The 24,758-nt window shown below is 36.3% G+C and overlaps 1 protein-coding gene across 3 annotated transcripts in view; it reads right to left on the bottom strand.

Annotated features, from left to right (window-relative positions):
- Positions 1-287: 287 nt before the first annotated feature.
- The window catches only part of UBL3 (ubiquitin like 3), a 56,498-nt gene continuing 32,027 nt past the window's right edge, over positions 288-24,758 (bottom strand). For 2 of the 3 annotated variants that reach the window (XM_068181176.1, XM_068181177.1), the window contains 4 exons: positions 10,388-10,496; positions 6,738-6,824; positions 2,446-2,523; positions 288-2,040 (listed from right to left, as the gene is read on the bottom strand). In XM_068181176.1, the coding sequence (XP_068037277.1) occupies positions 1,988-2,040; positions 2,446-2,523; positions 6,738-6,824; positions 10,388-10,496 (327 nt within the window). In that variant the 3' untranslated portion in view covers positions 288-1,987. Of the gene's footprint in view, positions 2,041-2,445; positions 2,524-6,737; positions 6,825-7,130; positions 7,248-10,387; positions 10,497-24,758 lie in introns of those variants that run through there. The other variant, XM_068181178.1, reaches the window with a different exon arrangement.

The following is a 24,758-nucleotide window of genomic DNA, read 5'->3' as shown; positions in this document are numbered from 1 at the left end:
CTCACAGTACGAGCACACGGCTCCTGTGAGGCACACAAGGGTGTGATGCAGCTGCACATTTGTAACTGCTCATGCTCACATTGCTCTTCAACAGAAGAAAGACTTCCAGACCACTTATGGAGTGAAGGGAAAACAAATATTTAAGTGATAAATCCCATTAGCGTTTTTCAGCAAGCTTTGTACCCCTCCTTTTTTAAAAATAAATAAAATGGAGTCCTTACTTAATTTCCAGATTAAGAAGTACTATTAAAAGCAACCCAATTACAACCCTTGAAACACCACTGAAATGCACTACAATATTCTTTTATTTAGTTTACAGAAGAGTCTATCAGTACAGGTTGCAGAAAGAAAATGTTTAGTGCTATTTACAATTTGTTTTAAAACTCTGCTCTATACAAATTTAATTCTGATCAGTATGAACAATATTTCTGTAAATCTACTGCATATAAAGCATTTCATCAAAGCAGTAACAATGAATAAAATAACCTGTTTACATTTGAATGATGCCAATCATTCGGAAAAACGATTACACAGAACATCTGTAAGAGTTGTGGACACTTAAGTACAGAACACAATGTCAACCTGTGACTCAGTTTTTTAAAGGCTAAAGCTATTTATATGGAATATTGTTCTATTATACTACACGCCAATCTATATTTAACTTCTATAGTTATGTATTTTATAAGACTTTTATTAAATATATTCTACACATATTTTGTAATTTCACCCAGGAAGAATTCCTCCCCAGTGAAAAAATATAAAATCTTTTATATTTTTAAATTTTTATTTTTTTTATTTTTTACAGGTTTAGATGAAACTAGCTCATGCTTTAGTGCTGTGCAAATTTCTTTAGCATATCAACATTTAAATTATTGATATGAAATAAAAGAATGGCATCCTTTTCAATTATGTATGCCTTCAAAAATCAGCTTCTGATTTTAATATCATTGCAAGCACTAATACCAAATGCAGATTACGTAAAGAAACAAAACTAGTACTATGGCAGAAGTTTGTCTTTTTGCTTTTTAAATTTTAATAATTCTTTTGAAATCTCTAATGAGTAAGCATGACACTGAAGTCTAAGGTACAGATGAGAAAAATGACTGAAAAACACCAACTGCCAATATTCAAATACATAAAACTGATTAGTAAATGATGTTTTCTAACATTTATGCACAATAATAAAAGCCTATGAACTACAGGAAACTACCCCTCCCATATTAAGGCTAGGAAATGCACTCTCTGCACTTGTTTGTGCTGTCTGAATAAGCACTCAACTAACACACGATCGGAGTGCACACAGTAACAAAAAATCAGTTTCATCAGCCCTCTACAGAGTGCTTTTAAATTACAGGCACATAGTATTTTGTCTTTGTTGCAATGAAAGATATATAGTTAGACTTGGTTTAGTTAGTATTCTGTGCCAGTTTGGCCACCGAGGTTGACTTAGGTAGAATTGACTTAACAGTTTTTCCTTTGATTTGGCCATAAGTGAGATTTGTTTTAATTATTAATATACTATTTTCCAGTGTTGCATTATACATTGTGGGTTATTACTAGTTGTCTCAAATATTATTAGAGATTGTTGAGGAGAAATACACTGTCAACCATATTTAGTGCAAATTGAATCTAAAAAGCTTGACTGGTTAGATCTGGTTAATGCAGATTTTTGTGGTAGCAAAAAGATTCCTGCTATGGAAAAAACCACAAACTTTTCTGGAGACTGAATTCTTTCAAAAAGTGATGTACTGTAACATTATTCAACAAAAGGAGGAATTGAAAAAAAAAACAATTAAAGTGTTCATAGATGATTCATTTTTTTTTTTTTAAAAAGACTAATGAGTGTTCATGTATTATTTCAGTTCCATGGATTTACAGACAGGCTCTTCCTACAGGTGTCTGAAGCAAGGTAGGGCCTCTTCTATTCCAGCAGCATGAAAGACAAAGACTATATTACATCACACTTCGCAGGTAAAGCTAACAGGGTTTACAGGATTACACAGCAATTGCTTTCTCCAGTTTTTTCACGGTTCCTTTGACCTGCAAAGAAGAGGGAAGTTTTACTTACATTTAATTTCTAAAGCAAGAGGCTGTTCTGTGTGAGAGTATGCTTAATACAAGTCTGTTCTTAATTATTTCCAGTAAAAAAATTATTTCTTGTTATACACATGCATACATAACTGAAAAATAAATCAGGACTAGTTTTTCACAATGAAAACAAGAGCTTTTAAGGTCTGAGTACGTTTCTGCACTATATAAAAATGCTAAACCAGAAAGTTAATTTCTTAGTTTTCTACAAACATGTACAAAAGCATTCCATTAATTCTTCACATAAGAGTACAAGGACTTGACTTTTCTCTACTATGAAATACTCAAAGAGCCCGTAAGAGACCTGACCCCTTTGCCATGTACTCAAGTAAGAAACTCCTCTAGTGCCCAGCCTACCTTGAGAGTTTGGTTCTGGCAGTGTCTCTCTAGCCACCAAATGCATCACTGTTGTTTTGCCAAAAGGAAGTTTTAATGCTGCAAAAGGAGAAAGGGAGAGTTATTAACACATTATATCAGCCTTTTTTTCTCCAAAATACCCAGTTGAAACTAACTATAATTGGATTAGCACCTATTCAAAAGTTCATACTGTTAGGTTTGAACCGCTTACTGGTTGAAGTTTGGTAAATCAGGGACTCAGAGCATGATGACAGTCACTTACAACACTGCATTCTTAAAGACATGATACTCCTGTTAGGAAACTTAGCTTTCCTCTTTTGAGTAAATAAGTGAAGTGGGCATTCATGCCAAGACTCAGGTGTTAAGCACTCTTTAATGATAAGGATGCAAAAAAGTTGCTAATGCAGCCACCAAATCGTTATTCCTGAGATATCAAAACACTGAGCCTCTACAGAAAACAGATTTTCCTATAACATATTTTGATCCATGACATTGTTTTTTCTAAATACAAAATGTCTGCATCTTTCCTTTTAATACTAATCTGTAACATCAGCTGCATGTGGAAAATATCAAATTTACAGTATTACAAATTTTCTCACAATGCTGCCTTTGTGAGCTTTAGCAACACAAATTTTTAAAAAATGGTGCTTTCCACAATTCACTGTGCTTGTGTCTGAAACTAAAATAACAATTTTTCTACATTCCAATTTAAGTATATAAATATGCGGTATACTTAGAGTATCTTCCTAGATTGTTTTTCTGAGAAATAAAAAGCAAACATGGTCTTCTGGAAAAGTTCTGTCCTTCCCACTTTACAGTGGGAAAAAAAGTCAGTGATAAATTTAACAAGAATTTAATCCATAATACACAAATAATTCTGATTTGAGTAGATTTGTCCTATCAAACTCAAGTTACAGATTTTATTTTCATATACAATGAAATGGCATTTTAAGTGAATAAATGAATAAGGAATGGGCAATAAACCTGAAGGCAACTGAAGCGAAAAATGCCTCTCTGTTTTAATCACTACAGCATAGATTAAAGATTCACTAATAAAAAGCCCCACTACAACATCATTATTAAATCATGTTCGTTGCCTACATATTTATTTAAATAAATGCAAATTATTATTAAAACACCAGTTCAACCACAGATGTAAGCACACAAAGTGATACAGAACTCCACAAGATTCTTTGAAGCAGCTGTACTTTGGGAAAAGCCATCTCTATGGAAAGGCAAATCTGAAAGTTGCTTCTTTTACTTGAAGCACTGCCTCTGCCTGCAACTAGAAGCTATTGATAACTTGAAAACTGACAAAGATGATGTTTATAACTTGAAATCTGACAAAGATGATGTATTTTGTGTACTTGATACCATGATACAACTGAAAACTCTTAACATTGTTAATATGGTCTTTGCAAACTCCATGGAAAAGGATTGTCTTCACAACAGAAACTCTTGAATTACAAAATAATCACATTGGGAACATCTTTCCTAATAGCAACACAATTCAGGAGACTTGATTAGTGAGTTGTGGAGATTAACTACTTACAGTAATCCAGTAGCACTATGCTAATATTTGTATTAACTAATTTCAGCTAGTAGTTCACATAGTTTACACAAGTACTTGTTTCTTGCTTGGAGCACCACGACAGCATCTGAGCAGCCTAACCTATGCTCAGTAATCCTTTCTTGCTCTCCTCTTTGTGCTCTCACCCCTTTCCCTCAGTTTACCCCATTTGTATTTAATTCCTTTCCCAACTGTTCAATTCCATTGTTGCTTTGTATTTTCTATTGTCAGGACTTAGTTTTCCCCCCCTTTTGGAATGTGGATGGCACATGGTGGGTTAAACTTCCCTTCCCCAATAAGGAAGCAAACGCTGCTGATTACCATTATCTACCAAGAAATGGAGAACTGTTGATTATGTATTATTTCCCTAATTAATATTATTTGAAATGCAAACTGCAGAACAAATATTTAGCTAAAGGATTAAATTTCCTGTTGGAAGCTGAACAATGGACTCTACCTCAACAGCCAACTCCCCAGTCCTCTGCACAAGCAGGACACAACAAAGCAGTGTGGCTCAAGCACTGCAGGCAGGAGCAGTGCAACTTTACAGAGGTGTCTGTTCCACACTGCTCCCAGTGCCATTAGCTCTGCTGTTCCTGCAGTGACAGGCCATTCAGAGGAGGTATCACAAGGGATGATTTATTGAAAATAAAGCTTTTCACTCAAAAGCACTTTTTCCTACCAATTTCTCTTTTTCGAGCCATCTTAGTTTATAGGAGTCTCAAATTGATAAGCCACTACACAGACATTAAGGTAAAAGTGAACAAAAATGGACTCCAGTTAAAAAGAAAAACACCAAACTGTTTCCTTGGAAACTTTTGTTTCACTAGATGATAAAGTGATTTTCAGGAGGTCCAAATTCCAGTCAATATTTCCTAATCATCTAAAGCAAATATAACACTAAGTGCTATAACTCAGTCGAAGAGAACTGCAGCTAGAAAAGCTTAATGAAAGTTAAGCTAAGAAACATAATATAAAAATTGCTTAAATAAACTCCCCCCTTCACCTCCCTTTTAAAGGTAACTAGTTCACTTAAGTTTACCTCTAATGAACAACACAAACTGCAGTAAGAGTCTTTTCAGGCTGTTTCATGAATTCCTGTTCCACTTTCAGCTGTGTAATCTTACTCCTGATAACTTCATTAGTGCTGAAGTTAGGCCAATGTTTTAGGGATTTGTTTTCTTAAAACAATACAGCAACAAAAATATTTTTGAAAAACACTAATATATATGTAAGATCCTTGGGGTAATAACATGATGATTAAAACTCAACACATGAGTGATTAAGAATGAACTAAAATGCCCTGAACCCAAGTAAGTGTTCAAAATTCATAGACCAAAGTTAATGCATGAGTCAGCAGCATGCAGCTATTATTTTTCAGTTTAACTCATCAAATAATATATTAAATATATTAAACAAATATTTAACATTTTCTCAGATTTAGACAAATGTCACTAAAAGGAAAAAAAAATGGTGGTAAAGAGCAGCACTCAGATGAATGGCAAAGTCCCAGGTAGCTATCCTTGCCTGGAAATGTAGGGTAAGACTAGCATCTTTAATTGCAGAGATGATCCAAGACTTAACATTTGTCTTTCAACTCTACTCCAACTGCTACTAGCTGCACTCACTGTCACCTGGTAAAAATACAAATTAAAGAGTGAATAAAAATTTCAGGTTTCTTCCAGCTGAGCTGACAATGATCTTGTTTGTATATATAGAAGCATTAAAAATTTATATACGTGGAGAGTAAATCTAACAGTACATCACTAGGCAACACTGGGAATGGTAGAAAGTGAATCAATAGCTACATCATCCCAGTCAATTCTTCATGGAACATCACCATAAGCAGTCCAGAAATATTATTTTCAGATTACTCTTAACTTCAAAAATAATTAACTGGTGATTTTGTATTATATTATATTATATTATATTCTCCTTTCTGTACTCCATTCAGGTACCAAACTATAAATAATTTGAGCATACAAAGTAGGAGCATTAATTTGTTTTTAAACTAGCACAGAATGGAGAGTCTCATATTGTTTAGTCATTGATACAGCTGATATTCCCATTGGCAAATGCTACCTAGAAAAGGAGGGATGACTTAACAAATGTGTGTCACACCTCTATCAAGGGTTCCCATCAAAATGCGTAATTGTGGGGAAACAGTTGCCACGAGGGGGCACAGTTGAATTGCATTTCCTTAGCAAACGAAGTGAAGCCATTTACTGTTGTTTTCGCATAACTATGCAATTGTATCCCTGGGAGAGCACTGGACAGCAAGAATGCTTCCCCTCATTCTCATTCACAGGCTGTCTTCCTGCGTTGCACAAAGATTTAAAGTATTGTTTGAACAATTATCATAAAGTTTATCAAGCATTTTAAAATACTTCAGATATTTATTAAGTAGCTTGTCCTGCAAATGCAGCGTAAGAGAAGTGGAACAAAATATTCCATTTAAAAAGACAACAAATAAAAGCAGGACTAGAGTTTCTTTGTGTGAGAGGAGACTTGACTTAGCAGGTGGCACCTCGCAAAGTTTAACAGCTCGTGGTAACAAGATGGAAAAATATGCAATAAAGTACAATGTCACTCTATGCACAAGAACAGCAGTATAAAGCAGGCCATCCTGTGATCTTGAACAGTAAAGCAGTATTCACTGAACTGTAAATAAATATCCCCTTTTACCTAACTGTAACACGTATAATGAAAATTATTTTCATACCTCCTAATGTCACATTGCCATGAAGAAACCTCCCTTGATAAATAAGCCGCAAGATATTCGGACTGCTGACTTGTTCTTCTTCCCAATCTGAAGAGAGAGAGAGATTTTCCACAGTTACATTGTAATAAAAACACCTTCTGTTATTTCTCTCACCTTTACCCAGGAAGAAAATCGGGAAAGGACTCTTGCATAAAACACTAAAGAGAGAACACAGGCTGAAGGTACAGGAAAATAATTCAAGGCCAGCACTCCTGAAGTCTATTCTTGAATCTATTATTTAACCCTGGGCATTGAAACACGTAATTTTATGTCTGCAAGTAAAAATATTACTGATGTCACAGACTGCAGGATATATTAAGCACATACACAAGTCCTAAAGAAAATATTTCATACATGCAAATTGCTTCCTGAATCTTGATATCCAGGCCATTCTGAGGTTTCCTAAGTCATACTCCTCAACACCAGCTAATTGACTAACTGGAGCCATTCTCCAGCAACGGGAAGCTGCTGCACACAGAGCAAGCACACATGTGATGGGTCACTTGAAACAGGACTCTGAGATCACAGCACTGAAAAAAAGCTCCGGAGGCAGCTCAGCGCCGTTCGATGGTGGCCAGATCCAACCAGTTCCATGTCTGGAGGGGGCAGTGACCTGAGCAGCCCCCCCACCGCACCACAGAGCTGGAACAGAGGCTCTCTCAAAGCATACACTCACCAACACATTTTAAGGAGTTTCTCAAAGGCTCATCTGTTTTTACGTGTGTTTTCATTTGTTTCAATGTTTTTATGTGGCAAACGGTGGTTCAAAAAAAAAGCAAGCTTGCATTTTCCTATAATGCTTAAGCTATCATAAATAAATGATAAGCTTAAATGGTCGTTTCCTACTCTTTTCCCATTCCCTGTCACAATGTGAAGAACAAATAAATATGCACTTTGCTTTCAGAACAAGTATCATAAAGCCTTGAAATGTTGAATTTAAATGGTCTCTCTGGGAATACAGTGTCTTCTGTTTCTTAGATGACCAGATACAAATGTTCACAAATGTTCTCTCTTTCTGTTTTTGTAGTGTTTATACAGCAAAATCAATATTCAGCAAGGGATCAGGACAAGCCACAGAAACCAACCTGTTCACTGGGAACACACAATTAACATACAGGCAAATAGCAACTGGCACCACAAAAAGAGAAGAACTGAAAAGGGTAGAATGGGAAGCATTTAAAACAAAAGCCACAGCTGCAGAGTGTATAGAGAGGCATCTGGTGCAAAAAGCAAGCAGGCAGAGACTGGGCAGCAGGAGCCATCTCAGCCCCAGACCATGGTGGGAGCAAGGCTGGTACCAACAGTAGAATGTGCAACACTCCCAGGTGCTCCCATGTGCCTGGTTTATAAGATTAGATCAAATTAGGCAACCAAAGCTATTTGAATTTCAAGTATTTCCACTTAGGGTCTGATTCAATTGTCTTGCAATTTAAGCACATGCCCATTCAGCTGTGCTGTGAAGTGGGCTACATCAAGGATCTGAATTATCGCACTGCTACCATAATAGTTTTGTTTTGTTTTTTTTTTTACTCCATACAGTCTGGACTCCACTATAATGTGGCTGTAAAGAGGAGAAATTCAGCCAGTTGACAGTGCCATAATGATGTAAAACCACAACCAAAAGAAGACAGACTAGATTTTGGCACAGGTATTTTCTCACTGTTAAGCTGCCAAGTTACCCATCCTTTTAATTTCTGCTTCTTGGCTGGAAGTCTGAAACATTTCTTCCTGACATGAATTCAAATTTTAATTTCCCCCAGTGAGTAAATGAGCCAAGGACTCACTGAATCTACCTCTTTTTTTAAGTTCAGATAATTGGTGTACAAGAAAGAAGTTAACATTATTTAGCAGAAAATGGGGAGGGGAAGAAGAGAACAGGTAACCTACCTAGATAATATACATTAAAATAAATTTGGCATTTTCTACTGCAAGTCGAGAGATCCTTAATTAACAACTGTGCTGCCAAAAGAGGTGGGGCGAGGTTTGCCTTAATCCTGCCAGCACGTGACAGAGGTTATTTCATTCCTTTTTTTCCCCACAAGATCACGACAAGTCAAAAAGGTGGTAAAAACAATTGTAACATCTCTGTTTCAAGGCAAATTTAGTCCTCATCAAGATCTCTCTGTCCATTGGCAAAGAGGAGCACTCTCAGTCTGAAAACTGCTAATGGGCTAATGTTTGTGAAAATCTATGTGCTATTCTGAAGAAAGATTTTTTTTTTTTCCCCTTTTAAATTAAGACTATTCTTCTTTGCAAAAGCAATTAAATATTCATCAAAATTTAGAGCACTCCCTCAGGACAGAAGGTATTTGAACTGAGGTTCCCATGTCTGGTTCTACTGTTTTTTAAAGAATAGACTTTAAGGTCTGGGTTTCTTCCCAGCTCTAAACTCAGAATCTGTAACTTTCAAGCTCTTCACAAGACTTTGAACGTGACATCACATGTTCATGAGCATAAACTTGAGTAAGGAAAAAAATCCAGTTCTGCCTCTACCAGTTCACATAAATGTACACAAAAAACATTTTGTTATGACAACTATGTTATAGGCACACATTAAATATGTACAGCACAGAAGCTATGTTAACCTATTTTTAAAGCGTTTTACATCTGTAACTTATACTTCAGAGGACTTAAAACCTCCTCCTTCATTACATATTTTACTAAATACATAATACTGCAGCCCAGCAAATCAAAGAGCAAACTGAACCTTTTTCCTGACCTCAAAGACCAGTTTAAGGCCTAAAATACCGATTATCACCATTAACTTTTTGGCATAAACTATCATCCACCATATGTCTTTGACAAAGGCACCACAGAAACAGATAGTGCAATGTTTTAGCTTGTCTCAATAGTAGTCTTTTTAACACCAAAACAGTAATCCAAATGAAGTCCTGTACCAAAAGAAGCATTTTCTTTCATCGTATGTAATGCTATGTCTGTGTTTTGGCTATTTTCCCATGAAATCATAGTCGGGGAGAACAGAAGCACTTTGTTTTGGGGAGCTATTCACATATGTGAATACACATCTTAAATTCTCAAGTCCATTTTCCAAAGCCAGTATTCCTGTATGACATCAAGTATATTTACACAAACAACATCCAGTCTTCTAATGTCTCTTAAAATGGGCTTTTATATTTGTTTTCTTCCTAGAAAAATACCAGTATTACAGATCCTTTCCAAGATAAGGCAGTAAGGAAAAAGTACTTCAGACTCAATTTCACTAATGCATTCCTGTGACTTCCCATGTTTTATTTTAGCTGTCCTCAGGTAAGAGGTTTTATATCGCCAACATTTCCTCACACTTAAAGATTCTCTAAATCGATCGATAAAGAAAAGCGTCTAAAGATAGGGGGAAAGAAGTACTTCAATCTGGGGAAGCAGATTTTAGAAATAAAGTAGGATACAGTCCTGACATCTAAAAATCTGCCTAACTGAAGGAACTGTGAAAAAGAAGCCAGAACACCTGTATTTCTACATAAATCTTTGTCCAGTGAATAAACATACTTAATTTGAATGTTGAGCAAGAGATCAGTTTACTGACACTTCAGTCTGAATATACAGGGAATCTCCTTGCTCACCAGTTAAAAAGCCAAAGCCACACTGCTACTCACCCATTGGCCAGTTGTCATACACATGTTTTGCAATATCTGCAGCAGAGTCATTCGGTGAAAACAGGAACTCTTTTGTTTTCCCGCTTACCAAGATGAGGCGCAAATTTATCTGGTAAAAAAACCCCAAAACATCAGTATTAGGAAAGTTTACAGAGACAAATTATTTATTTTTTACAGTTACTAAAAACTGTTGTTGGTTTTGGAAGACTGATCCAAATTATTTGAGAAAAGAGTTTAACATATTAACATATGTTAAAAAGAGGGTCAAAGAGGTCAATAAAATGTTGTTCACATACCCATAATCTAGGAAGATTAAATTCTAACAGCTGGTATTTTTGATTATAAACACCAGAAGATTCTGTTAGTGATTGAATCAACTGTGCCAGTAAAAATAGCTCTCAATAAGGTAGAAACATACTCTAGCAATGACACATAAATAACATAGCTCCTGAAAGAAGAATAAAAATACAAACCTGAAAAATTAACTTAGAGAGAATTAAACTATCAAAATCTGCACCTGAATAGCCTGTGAGCCTAAACAAAAGCCCTAGAATGCTGCCTCCTGATCTCAGCCAGTGCATCTCCTACAAAATGCCAGAGAGTTAGACAGCATCTTTCCTTGCTCCCAGCTGCCACAAAGCTGCCTTCCTGAATCCCTCTGCCAGTCTTCTGAATCCAAAACTTTGTCCCACAACTGTCTTTCACCACAAACAAAGTGAGATCCACATGCAACACAGTAATAGCATCACACCATAATTTTTCTTTGATTAATTTCCTCCATATAACCACCAGCACCTTCAGCCATCATTTTCCTCTCTTTTATTTGCAAACTACTGAATAGAATTTCTTTTCCATACAGCATTAGAATAACACATATAAAGAGCTCACTATGACATTATTTACAATGCAAAAGTGATTAAATTTTGGCTCCTCGAGCAACTGTTAGCAAGGTCACAAAATACATTTGGGTAGCTAGCACTTAGCAATGCCCATGGCAAGCAGGAGTGTAGCTGCTGTTGTACTTTGACCTACAAACCCACGTTTCATCAAGTTTCAGTGAGACTTTAGCAGACTAACTGCTTGGATGCTTTTTTCCAAGTCACACTCTCAAGCTGGGGCTCTCACTTTAGGTAAGTTGCAACAAAGCTTTCTTTGTTGGAATCCAGCAAACTGTTTTCTGCATCAAATTAAAAAACAAAAAAAAACAAAAAAAAAAAAACAAAAAAACAAACAAAAAAAAAAAACCAAAAAAAACCCTTGAAAATTCAGAATACATTTGGCTATACACAATAAAGTTTTGTTGTCTTTGGAATTTCCACAGTGATTAAGGAATTATTTCAAATTTGACCAATATTTAGCAGTAAAAGCAGATCAATTTCTACTGTTCCTGTTTACTCCAAAAACCTGACTACTGTGATGAAACTACAGCTTCAAAGAGTTGGACTACGTTCAGGTGTTGTTTTGCTTATATTGTCTTTCAGTTTCAGTATTTTGGCCCCCTTTACTGTCTCCACCTGTGTACGTATAGACAACACTCACATAAACAGTTTCTTTAGCTGGACTACCCTAGATAAGCTCTTTAAGCTTTCTCTGGTGAGACACCTATTCCTCCTTTCATCCCAAGAGCCTGTCTCTGCACAATTTTTTATATTCTCCTCAAATAAATGACAATTTCTGAAGCATACTACATGATGTCTAACCAGATGCTTGTAGAACACCACCTGTAATTTCCTCTGTCTACTGGAAACATCTGTGACTGTGTCCCGAGAGCACATATGCCTTCTTCATAACTGCACCATGCTGTTTCCTTGGTTACTTTGCACCCTTTTCTGTTTTGATCCTTTCAATTATTCAGCCTCCAAGCTTTTATCTTGGCTGTATCACCTTAAAACACATGGCTACAAATTTCATCCCACTCCTATTACTCCATACCTCAGAGAGAAAGGAGGCTAGGTGTAAAGTATTCTGCATCACAGAGATGTTTCAGCTTTCCCCCATGTCTGGGCACTGGACTTAAGAAATCCCCCAAAGTTCTTCCTCTTCTCTACATTACAAGCACTTTTCAAACTTCATGGCATCAATGAATTCTAGCAGCAAGACGTCTTTACACTTACCTTTGTCATTAAATGAATTAGGAAACATCAAAATTGATCTGACAGTTGTTTCATAATGAATTTAATAACAAGCACTCTCTGAGCTGTCTCCTCCACTCTCAGCAAGGTCCTTTATATGAGGCTCACAGACACACAGTTCCTCTAATACTTTTTAATTTCTCCTGTTTAACCAACAGTTTGCAAAACAGCGTCACGACAGTTACTAAGAACATATTCAGATGACACTATAAAAATATGCATGTAGAAAGTAAGTTCATCTGTTTGCTACACTCCAGCTTTTGGAAGTGGGGTGTGCTGCATTTGATTCCACTCTCTTTATACCTCATTATTTTAAATTATTTTTTAAGCATTAATGCACCTTTTTAAAATACCAACATACTGCCAAAAATTTAGGAAGTTCAGACCACATCACAAACTGTTACTTGTGCTTGGAATGGGCTCCCTGTTTAAAAGAACAAACAAACCAACCCCAAATTTTCAGCACCAGTGCCTACCTTAGTTTCTTCACCAGCAGCCCTTTCACCTCTCACTCCAATTCCCCATATCCATTTCCTATACTCTAGCTGGCTCGTGAGACACCCCCCTTAACTTGCTCCCTCTGGCTAAGCAGTTCCCAAACTCTGAATTTATATAATTTATCGAAGATTTATTTTGTTTCATCTGTGTGTAGTTTAGCTGCGGTGGGAGTTACCTGCTTTGACAACACTTTCCTAGGCAGTAGACATAACACCAAACCATCCACTCCCTAGAACTATCTGGTTTGTATCCTACAAGATGACTAAAAAACTCCCAAAAGATTAGTCCTGCTCGGCACTTAAAAGTATGATTATGACACTGCATTAACATAGAAGTGAAGTTCTTCTTCTTCTTCTACCACAACATTAGGGAGACATAGTTCTTTTTATTCTCACTACTGAGTTTTGAGATCACCAGGCACACTAAAGTGAATACAGAAAGGAGATGAATATCACTAAAAAAATAACAAAAACTAACTTGGCTTCCAGGCAAATTTGATTAAATTATACCTCTGCAGTTAATATACACCATAAAATCAATATAAGCAACCTGGGTGGGGGTGAGGGGTAGGAAAGACTGAAAAATGTTAGATCCTGTTTTCCCTCTACCTCCCCAATAAGGAAGGAGGGAGGGAGGGAATTTCTTACAGTCTTATGATGAAATATAAAAGCCACATTGAGATAAGATAATAATTTTACAGGGTATATTACAAAGTATGTGTAAAACACAGGATAAATATTTTCATTTTTAAAAAATCATCACATATCAGCAGAAGCCCAAAATGAATTAAGTCAGTCAAGTAGATGTTACATGAAGTGCAAAGATATAGCTGTTCCAATTAAAGATTTAAATATTTTCTTATTTATAGTGCAGTATGCCATTGACACATTTAGTTTGCATGTTTCTTTCTCTCTCTCTCTCTCTCTATATATATATATATATATATATTATATTTATGTTTTTTACTCTTGGCTTGAAGGAATCTTAGTCTTGAGTTGCATATCACACTACCCCAAAGGGTTTGAAGCAAATAATCCCAAAATTTGCCTCTAAATTTAAAATCCAATCTCATTTCCCTCAAGAATATTGGTAAATTTAACAACTTGCAACTGCTGTACTACTTAATCTTGTAAATAAACTATAGGATATCTGAAAAAAAAAAAAAAACATTTCTGGCAAAATTCCAGAAACCTCAGAACTAAAAGAAGAAAAAGAAAAGATAGGAGCATATGTGTATACATTAGTACTCAAAGTGAAGAAAAAAGTCTTGGTTAGGTAGAGGAATTTTGAAGCAAAATCTTCAAAATTTTATTTTTCAACTTAAGAAAGGATTCTTAGCAATCTTAGCTATTCTATTTCCTACCTTAAAAGCTGCCAAGGAGGTTGTGTCTCATTTCCTTGTATGCCTAAAGCCCCTCCACCTATTCTTGTCAAGTGTCTTGGTTGCAAAAGACTTTTGCAGCTCTCATGGCCCTGACAAGTTTGCTCTTCAACTGGGCATGTTACAACAACTGTCCTGATTATGTTTTTTTTTTCTTTTTTTCAGGGTACCAAAGGGAGTTCCAGACTTCTGCTACAACAAAGTGATAAGGATCATATCCTCACACTTCTGCACTGTAGTAACAACTGGCACCTCACTGCTGAAAGCAGTCAAGGGCAGTCAAGGTATCAGAAGGAGGATTAAATACAATTTGCAGACTACATCCCCTCTGCACTCTTATGTAATAGCACATTCTGTTTGTGATCTCGAGCATGCAAACCTCACCTTCTCCCCCCAACCCCAATCTCATAATCACAGCTCCAGTAACTACTCCATCAGTTGCACTGCATAAAATTTTCAGTGTAGATTATATTCTGCAAACTACAACAAATCCCACCAAACAGAAAACCACCCAAAAATAAAATTATATGAAAAGATTATAGTAACAAGTGTGACTACAATTTTTGGAAGAGAAATTTGGGTCACATATATGCTGACGTAGAGTAAGTTGTGTTTTCTTTGTTCTAGGCATCTGCAAAGTTTGTTCATTCTTTAAGGCATACCTACAAAATGTCTTAGTGCCACAGTGCTTCTAATTTCACAGCTAATGTTAAATAAATGGGAAGTCACTTTAACATCAATAAACATTGTGTAGGTTGGAAATCTCATTTCTTAATGTTTGACTTCTCATCTATTCAGTTAAACAAGCTAGTTGGTTATCAATTTTATGCTCCAGTAGCAGCTTAAGACTGGTCCCCAACTTACAATTAAAATGCAGAAAAATCTCATATCACTGCATCAAATGCAGCCCCAAGTTTTAACTAACTGCTTTTCTTTAGCTGTTTTAAGATTGAAATACATACAGAATACAATTTTTTCCTCAACATCCAATACACTTACTTTCTTGTTCAAGTTCATTATTGTAAGAAGTTGGTTCTCTAAAGACACTTTAAGGTTTCCTAATGACTCTAGGCAAAAGAGAAACCTCCCAGCCCCATTTTAGTGACTGAATTCCACCAGATTTACATACAAGGTTGAACCAAGCCCAAATAACAGTCTAAGTATCACAGCAGCATCACACAAGCCAAGTCAGCAGGAACCTGCAGGTTCTGTACACCAGGTCAGTCCTGGAATGCATCCACCTGAATATAATTAAGAACTTCAGTTTTCACATGTCCTGGAAGTCTGTTGTAGCTGTTTCACTGAGTGCTTTCTTCTCATTCCCAGCTTAAATTAATTCTTGAATAAATACACTCACTGATGTCACACACACACCATGCTTTAGCCAAAAAAAAAAACACCTGCAGTTTTGGTGGTTTTCTTCTGCATCTGTAGACAAGGACACACTTAGCTAAAATTAAGAAGCAAAGGTTCTCCTCATTAAAAGGCTGGCCCTTAGTGGGAACACTGTCTTCAGAATGTTGAAGCACATCAATAGAGATTAAGGGAGCTGGGCTTGGTAGGCCTGGAGGGGACCTATTAGCATCCTTCCCATGCCTAAATTACCACATGACCTCTTTACTGAGGTCCAAGACAGAAGACCAACAGAAAATGGTCATAAATGCAAACAAGAGACTCTGAACTGCGATCAGGTAAAAGGTTTTCACCCTGAGGATCTCAAAACAGTGGTCACTCAGAGATGCTCTGGAAGCTCTGGCCTCGTGGATTTTCAAGATCCAACCAACAAAGCCCCAAGCAATTTGGTCTGAATTCAGTGTTGAGTCTGCTTCTAGCAGGATCTTGGGCTAGAAAATTGCTCAAGGTCCTTTCCAAAGTGAACAATTCCACAATCCACTTTAATCCCTATCCATATCTTTAGTTTTGTTTAAACTTTCTTAAGTACACATAATTAGAATGATACACAGTATTTCAGGAATTTGTAAAATGACACTAGAACCTCCTTAAACCGACTGCAAAAGCCTCTCCCATTTTCAATTGCAAACATCATAACTGTCTTACATTTGTAATGCAGTAATCTCACAATGCTCTTCTCTAGTCCAGTTGTTTCTATGACATAAACTTTCAAGCTTGCATTTCAAAATACAGCTTTTAACCACCCATATTGTAGAGGATATTTTTATGTAATTCAACTAATTCTGTTCCTACTAATTAAGTCTTTGAGATAATCCCATCTCCACACAACACCACATCATCTTCTATACTATTCATCATCAACAAGTTTCATCAGCATACTGATTTTACTTGTCCTAGAGGCATAAATGAAAATTATACAAAAACAGCTGGTCCCAAAATTATCTTTAAGGAATTCTGCTAAGCATAACTGACAGCCTGACACTTACACCCTGAACACTATACTTTACCACCTAAATCACACACTCAATATCTTCTTCACCTAAGTCACACACTCAATCAAAGCCTGCCTTCCCCAGCTGATCCCCTGCTACGCAACATCAACTACTCACTGAAGTCTAGGCAGATTACACCTCTTCTGCATTTCCCTCATGTGGAAAACTCTCTCCTTCCAGAGAAAATTGGCTGATGAATCTGTCATGATCTAATTTGGATAAATAGAAATCATTAATAATAGAAATAATTTTATTCTATTATTTCTTCTCTGCTCCTTCTCAGCATCCTTCCCGAGATGGTTACTCATCTGTCAAGTTCAAAGTCTCTCCTCATATCTTTTCACTAAACTAGCATGCAGGTATTTTATAACTTAATTTCTTCAACCTGAAGAAACACCAAGCATGCAAATTCCTCAGATACACTCCTTATTATTAATACATTACATTTAGTCTAATCAGTATCTGCCTCCTTGAAATCCAAAGACTTTACATATACTCCTGCTTTGTTTATTCTTCCATTTGTTTTTAACTGTATCAGCTCATGATCATTGAAACAAAATAATTTCCCCAAGCAGCCTTCTGAAGACTTCCAGAACTTTCTAGGAATTTGAGACACATCTAGAATAATGATATTAGTTCCTTCTCAGCCAAGAGACTAGCTGGTAGAGGGACTCAGGTGCCCAAGGTAAGAAAATAAGAGAGCAAAAGTATAAATTTGTAGCCCAACTGTGCAAGCACTTTCAATAAGAGAGAAGAGATCCTTCATTTTGAACTCTTCTTCAAGAGTAAGTTGATAAAATAAACTACAGCTCTCATGAATCACACTTCTAGATACTCATTTTCACCAGATACTTTATAGGAAATACAGGTAACTTAACCAAACTTCCTCAACTGAACACCTAAAATTTACACTTGGCAACCCTCAGAACCCCTTTGCTCTACCTCTACAGCACCTTGCAGTACCTGCAGTAAATTTACTTTGTATCATGAAAAAAAGATTGACACAGAAAATGAGAAGAAACATAAATTGTCCAAGTGAATGAACACAGCTCTGAAGATCCATTGCCAGCTGCATCACTTGTTCAAACTACTTGTGAAAGTAGGGCAATCCCAACACGACAGCAGGTAAATGTGACAGCACCCTGCGTCACTCTGTTCAGGGCTAAGGTGAACTTCAAACCAGTTCCAATGACACACTCACCTTTAGATTACTACAAAGTGAGACCAATATGGTTTTATGTTCAACTGCCTTCTCAAACAAGGAACGGCTAAGGCAGCTTTGCACTGCTAAAAATTTAGTTAGCAAATTTCAGAAACATGAAGTGAAAAGAAAGAGAAAACCAAAAAAGTACATAAATTTTATTTAAAGGGGGGTAAAAAGCAAAATCCTATACGCATTTAACCCGGTAACTATGATAGAACTAGCTGTTTCTGTGGAAACCATGACACCCTTGAACTTAAAATCCTAGTGCTTGGTTATACTTCATCCAGTTCCTCACTTCAGTTCAAATAACACAGGAACAATGGCAATATCCTCCAATGAGTCCCTGGGTTATGTTTTCAGAAGAAATACCTAGGGAACACTGTTCTTCAAAATAAATTAATACAGTCACTGTGACAAATAACCAGCAAAATACAATGGATTTCAGTCAAGTTTACATACCAATTCCTTTACTAGCCTGACTATTTGCATTCCTGGAACAATTCTGGGTTTGTTTGGTTTTTTGGGGTTTTGTGGAGAGGGACAAGGTAAACACAACACACTAATGTGTCTGCTGGAGTTAATTAAGAACTAAGAATTTTCCCTGAAAATCAACTTGAACAAGACTTTAGAACCAGAAGAATAACTTTTTTCTTACAATATACTGGTTCTATTAGCAAAAGATTTTTTCATGATTTAATGAAATAAGACTCTAACACAGAATAATTTGTCTCACACCAGTAAAAGAAAACTGAGGCACTACTTTACCTGAAATACAGCAAGTGATCAAGTACCTGGTCTTTTCAGCTCATGTGGAATTTTGGCTACTGTATCCCAAGTACATACTTGAGTCATAAACTGTCTCCTGCTGTCCCCCAGGAGAATTCTCTCTGACAGAGAAGACTCAAAGACCTACTTTGATTACTCACTAGCCATAGTCAAGGCAGTTTCACCCTGCACATGTTATAATTGTCTTAGTCCATTGTGATCCTAATGTGCAAATTACAAGACACAGAAGACCTTTAACTTGTCCTTAACACATGACAGAAGACCAGGAAACTTAATATAAATAGGTAGTAAAAAATGCAGAAAGTAAGCCATGTGGCATTCAAGTTTGCTATTTTCAAAGTTCATCCTTTCAACTCAGTGTTGGAACAAGTGTACTTTCACTGAGGAACAAAATGATTAAAACACAAAACAGAGACATTTATATACTCAGATTAATGTGACATTCTGGTAGAGACCATTTTAGTCATCGGTAAACCACCGATATTGAGACAGTCCATTCCAAACACAAGAGTGGAAACAGCAGTAAAATTGCATCCAACGTCAATGTCCACAAGGGAAGTTCACGCTTGCAGGCTGAACCAGTTAGCTCTGGTCAGCACGGACACAGTGAGGTGGTTTGTAACTACGGTGGTTTACAGCTCCTGCTCTCAGGAGGGACCTGTAAAACAGGAACCAGGCCATCCTGCTGTGACATATCCCGGGTTCCCTGGCCTCTAGTGCATGGAGTTAGTGCTGAAGCTCCAACAGAGGGGTTTGTATGCCTTCTTCAGAACTTGCATATAATAATAGCAGAGAAGAGCATTCCAGGGCTTCTTTCTGAAGTGGGAAAGAGTGTGAGTAGGAGAGAGAGAGAGAGAGAGAGAGAGAGAGGAGAAGGTGTCTGTTTCTATATTTTCAATCTCTGTCTCCCTAAAAATACCGTTTAATGACACACATCCCAATGACTGACTCCAGAATTTAAAAGTGAAATCAGCGTGTACCATTTGTGTTACCATTCTGCCATCTCTTCTCAAGAGCTGCCCCGGATAAGCCCAACACCTTGTTTTTGATCTCCTCCTATTAAGCTAATACTTGAAGCTTAGGGATCCACCCCACAAATATTATTAATGATGATTCTAGTCACTTAAATTTGGATTTAATTCCGATATAACACAATAATTGTTCTATTGTGTTCTGTAGAGAGAATATTTATGTATTATTTTAAAACATTATTTAGGATAGTTCAGAGGCACCTTTTAAAAGACTGATGCAAGACCACCAAGTCTGTGAACACTGATATTGTGCAATGCCTAACACCTCCAATTTGAAAGTCAACACTACCACTGCTGCTATCAAAGGAGGACATACAATTCCATACATAGCTACTTTTTCCAAGTGCAAGTGGCAAGCAGATACTCTCTAACCCTTCATAATCCCCAATCAATTGTTTTTTCTTACCTTTAACCAACTTTGTAGGGCTCAATTTGATTTACCTACCTTCATGTACCTAGAAGATTACCTAGACTGGGAGATACTACAATTTTATAACCCACACAGGTCATACCATAGACAAAAGTCAAAGGAGTCTTCCACTTATAGCCTGGATGAAAATAAACATCAGCTTCAATTTGACCAAAACTAAAGCTCTTTGGGGGAAAAAAAAAGCGAACACAAAGAAAACATTAAAATACATGGAAAAGATGGACATTTCAAGGGAGCTGCTATTTACTGGAGCAATCAAAATAATTATAATTGCAAGCAGCACATATTCGTGGATATCCTCTAGTTCCACATCCTAATTTTCAAGGGAAAAGTTTGGGTTTTTTTTAACGTTTTCTGTTTGTTTTTAAATGAAGTTTTAAAACATGATTTTTTCATATTAAGTTACCCAAACATAATAAAGATGCATTGGGCTTTCTGCATTCCTGAGCTAGACTTTATTGCAGAAGTCCAACTGTTCCTCCCTTTGCTTCCCCTTTCTACCATGTGAAGCAGGAACACCAACTAAGTATCACTTCAGTGTGTATATTCAGGCACATGAACATATACATAAAAAGACACAAGTAACTAGCCAATTTAGAAAATCTCTTGGGAAATGTTTAAATAAGGAAAAAATAAGCATTTATTTAAAAAGAAAAAAAAAATCCAAACATAAAACAAATATGCAAACACACAAAAAACACATACAAACCCACAAAAAAAATCAAATGTCCTGGAAAGGAAGGTCTACTCCTTACATATGAGAGCATAAAGATTCATGAGATCTTACTCATGAAGATTACAGCATGAGACATACTTTTCCTCAGAAACAAACTGATCTCCAACTCAAAGACTATATTTAAAATGTGCTACTCTTCAGGCCCTCAGAAAGGGACAATGACAAACAAGTACAAAAATAGCCTGATTTGGAGCAGAAAAAAAATAATACAAGAGCAAGGAAATAACCCAACCTTCTGAATCCAATTATATCTACTCTTTTTTCTAGCAATAAATGTTGCATTATATGTTATTTAATACAGTTTACTGTGCAATACATAAAACATCACACTGTGACTAAGTAGGAGACTATAGCTTAAAAAATACTATTTGCCATTTCAACTAAACATGGCTTGAAAAACTCCTGGGAAAAAAAAGTCACTCCATAAGGATAAATAAAGAGTGTCACAGTTCTATGGAAGTCCCCTCATATAAACTCTGAGCTATCAATAAGTACGTTGCGTGAAAAAAAAGAAACTTCTCAAGGATTTTTCAGGACCTAGATCCCAATGGAAATACTAGCAATAGGAGGTCAAATTTGCAGCTTCTCACTTCAGAGTCATATTGGGACTCTGCTGACAGGTCCTTTAACTTGGTCAGCACAAAAGTATGAATTTTTTCAGGCCTTGAGAGTGTGTGTCAAAAACAAAAAAGAAAAAAAAATCTTTAAAATCTTTTAAAGCACCAAAGAGGCAAAGAACTGCACCTTGACTTAAGAGATATATTTCAGATCACTTGGGTGGGCATACCATAAAATTAAATTTTTATTAATAGCTACCAATTCCTAGCTTCTCTGGGCTTACTGTGTATCATGGCAGTCAGCCAAAGTTTTGCCATTCCAAAGCACTATATAAATCACTGAGCTGTGATAATTAAAGGCAAGAGACAGGACATTCTATATTTTTGTCTCTGATGCAAAACATAGTTCATATTTTAATCAAAATGGATGTTTCAATGACCAGAGAGCTCCTTTACTCTAGCAAAACTACGCAACTCCAATATGAATAAGAACATAACCTTTTTAAATTGTTTTCCTTTTAAAATAGCCCAGAGAAAACACTGAATTAAGTGATAAACATCAAGGATTTTGATGCTGATGCCAATTTATTTGGAATACAACTCTTCAAGAGCAAACAGCTTGACTTTGACCTCTGCCCGTACTTCTTGGAATAGAATAACGAACACGCTTTCTTTCCTTCTTTCCTCAATGAGCTACTTCTAATGTTCAACAAAAATTTAGGCCATGTTTATAGAAAGCTTACATGTTTTTCTTCTATTTAAACATTATGGCACTAATGCATCCCCAAGCTAAGTTTACTGAAGTCAACTGACTGAATTAATGGAATGACATCACAAATAAGGTCTGATGCAGTTATTTACTGTGCTCTGCATTCACTGTTGAACACTAAAAGGCACAGCTTATTGCCCTCTGAAGCTAGTCAAGTGCTTGTGTTGTTCCAACCAGCTGTCAGTCTAAGAGTAATTCTTATCCTGTTTCCATCATGAAGAGCACTAGCACATCCAGACTGCCTATTAATGACTAGAAGAGTTAAAGCTGCCCTTTCATTTTGGTCTCCTCCTTTCCCAGAATTGTTAAGACTTCTTTAGAGTCAGAAGCATACAGTTTACCAGCTGTTAACTTACCACTCAACTTCCTTGGATGATCTAGTTTCTGATGCAGTATCCCTTTATGACTACCCCATGCCTTCGTGAAGTACTTGCCACCACAGTTTGTCTGCATGGGAAGGTACCTTAAATTTTTTCATCCATGCAAGAGTTTTCTTCAAAGAAAAACAGATTTTAGTGAAGATGGGAAAAAATCACTTATAAGAAAAGCTTTTTAGAGCTTTCTTCGATCTTCATTTGTGTTATATGCCCAGAGTTTACACAAAAAGCATCAAATTACATAAAAATGCTTTGTTCCAGCCCTTCAGAAAAATCTATCTTCATACAAATAGCACAAATTTAAGACCCAATTGATATTCAAGCATTTTCTAAGCATAAATATCCTCTTGGTATAGGATCTCACTAAATCCTTACCATGAGGAAAGAACAGTGATGCCTTCTTGAAGGCAATACAGTCTTTTAATCAGTAGTGATTATAAGCAACACCAGACACGGCTCTCAGTTCTTACTGCATCAACAACTACATTATAACAAGCCATCTGCTCTGTGTCAAAGCAGTGAGTAAGGTTGGCTTCTGTGAATCTGGGGCAACATGTGTTCTAGCTTGCATCTTAATTATGGTTTCCAAAACACCATGTATTGACAACCACAGAGGTATGTCACTGACAGCTCCCCAGGTAGCTATGATTCTTACCTTTAAAGCAAAAAGGAATTAGTATTACTTCCCTGAACTAATTTGTTTGAACCTATATACATAGGCAACAGCAGAATACATAATTTAACATGCTTTTCTTCTCATACGTTGTGACTTTAGCTAGAATAAAATAATTTTAGACCTAAGTCATATTCCAAAACTCTAAATTTGCCTGTCCTCATGTTTTTGCACATGGTCAATACAGGTAGCACACAGTACTCACCACCTCTACATGTCCAAGTCCTCCCAGACCTGGAGATGACCTGATTCTCTCTCCTCACTTTTGCTTCTTGTGTACTCAGACTGTTAAGTTTTTTAGGATAGCTATCTGTTATGTCTGACATATAATATTATTTCCAGGCTACAAGACAGATGCTGATTTAAAATTAAGAGTGTTTTGTCAATAACAAATGCTATAATGGGTTTCAAAGACCCTTTAAGCCCCTACTTTCATAAAGGAAAAGGCCTGACAGTCTAGAGTGATAGCATCAACTGACCACCATTATGAAAAATGTCACTGGCACCACTGGTTATAACTAGCTACAGTTAGAGAAGAATGGTTCCCTAGACAATTACTAAACTTCTGTATTTATCTCAGCTGAAGCATTACTTTGATGTTACATGAAACAGAATAACCTCTTGCAAAAACCAACAAGTCAGAAGATTGTCTTCCTTAATGGGGTTCAACATGTTCAACTCAAGAGTTGTGGACAGACGTCCATGTCAGCAAAAATGACCAATCTTTAACAAAAATAATTTTATTCATATATAAATATATTTATATAATATATATAATATTATATATATTATATATATTTATATGAAAAAATATATAAATATAGAGGCATCTTTTAATTAGAGAGAAGAAAGATGCTATAGTTTAGCACTTCCTGTCATGACATAATAAAGTTAATGGAACCATGCTTTTGAAGGGAAGAGGATAAGAATAGAGTTTAGCAAGCTCTCTCCGTCAGGAGACACAACATCCATTATAATAAGTATGTTTTTAGGGAAATATGTAGTTATACTGGCCAAATGTCAGTTCTGTAAATACAACCTGATGCTAACAGCATTATGGCTCAAAAGTTTCCAGTTATCAAGCAAATTATTTTCTAGCTAATTACCAAGTCAAAATTACAGCACAGTAGTAGAATTGGAGATATAACTACTTACAAAGGATCTAGCACATACACACAAGACAGCCTAGGAAAATACAGCTGCTCTATAGGAAGAGAATGAAGGTCCACATAGTCAGATCTATTCCATTCTTCCCTATCAGTTATGGAGGCAAGTAATTATACAAAGCTGAAAGGAAGATCTGGCATTTAGAAAGAAAACTGTATTTGTCATACAAAACAGCTATCAAGAAAACTATTGTCTTAAGTTACGCAAGACTTGGGCAACTATTCA

This window comes from Anomalospiza imberbis, chromosome 2, assembly GCF_031753505.1.
Source record: "Anomalospiza imberbis isolate Cuckoo-Finch-1a 21T00152 chromosome 2, ASM3175350v1, whole genome shotgun sequence".
NCBI lineage: Eukaryota > Metazoa > Chordata > Aves > Passeriformes > Viduidae > Anomalospiza > Anomalospiza imberbis.
Note: the sequence above shows the minus strand (reverse complement) of the source record. Positions and strands in the feature narration are given on the sequence as shown.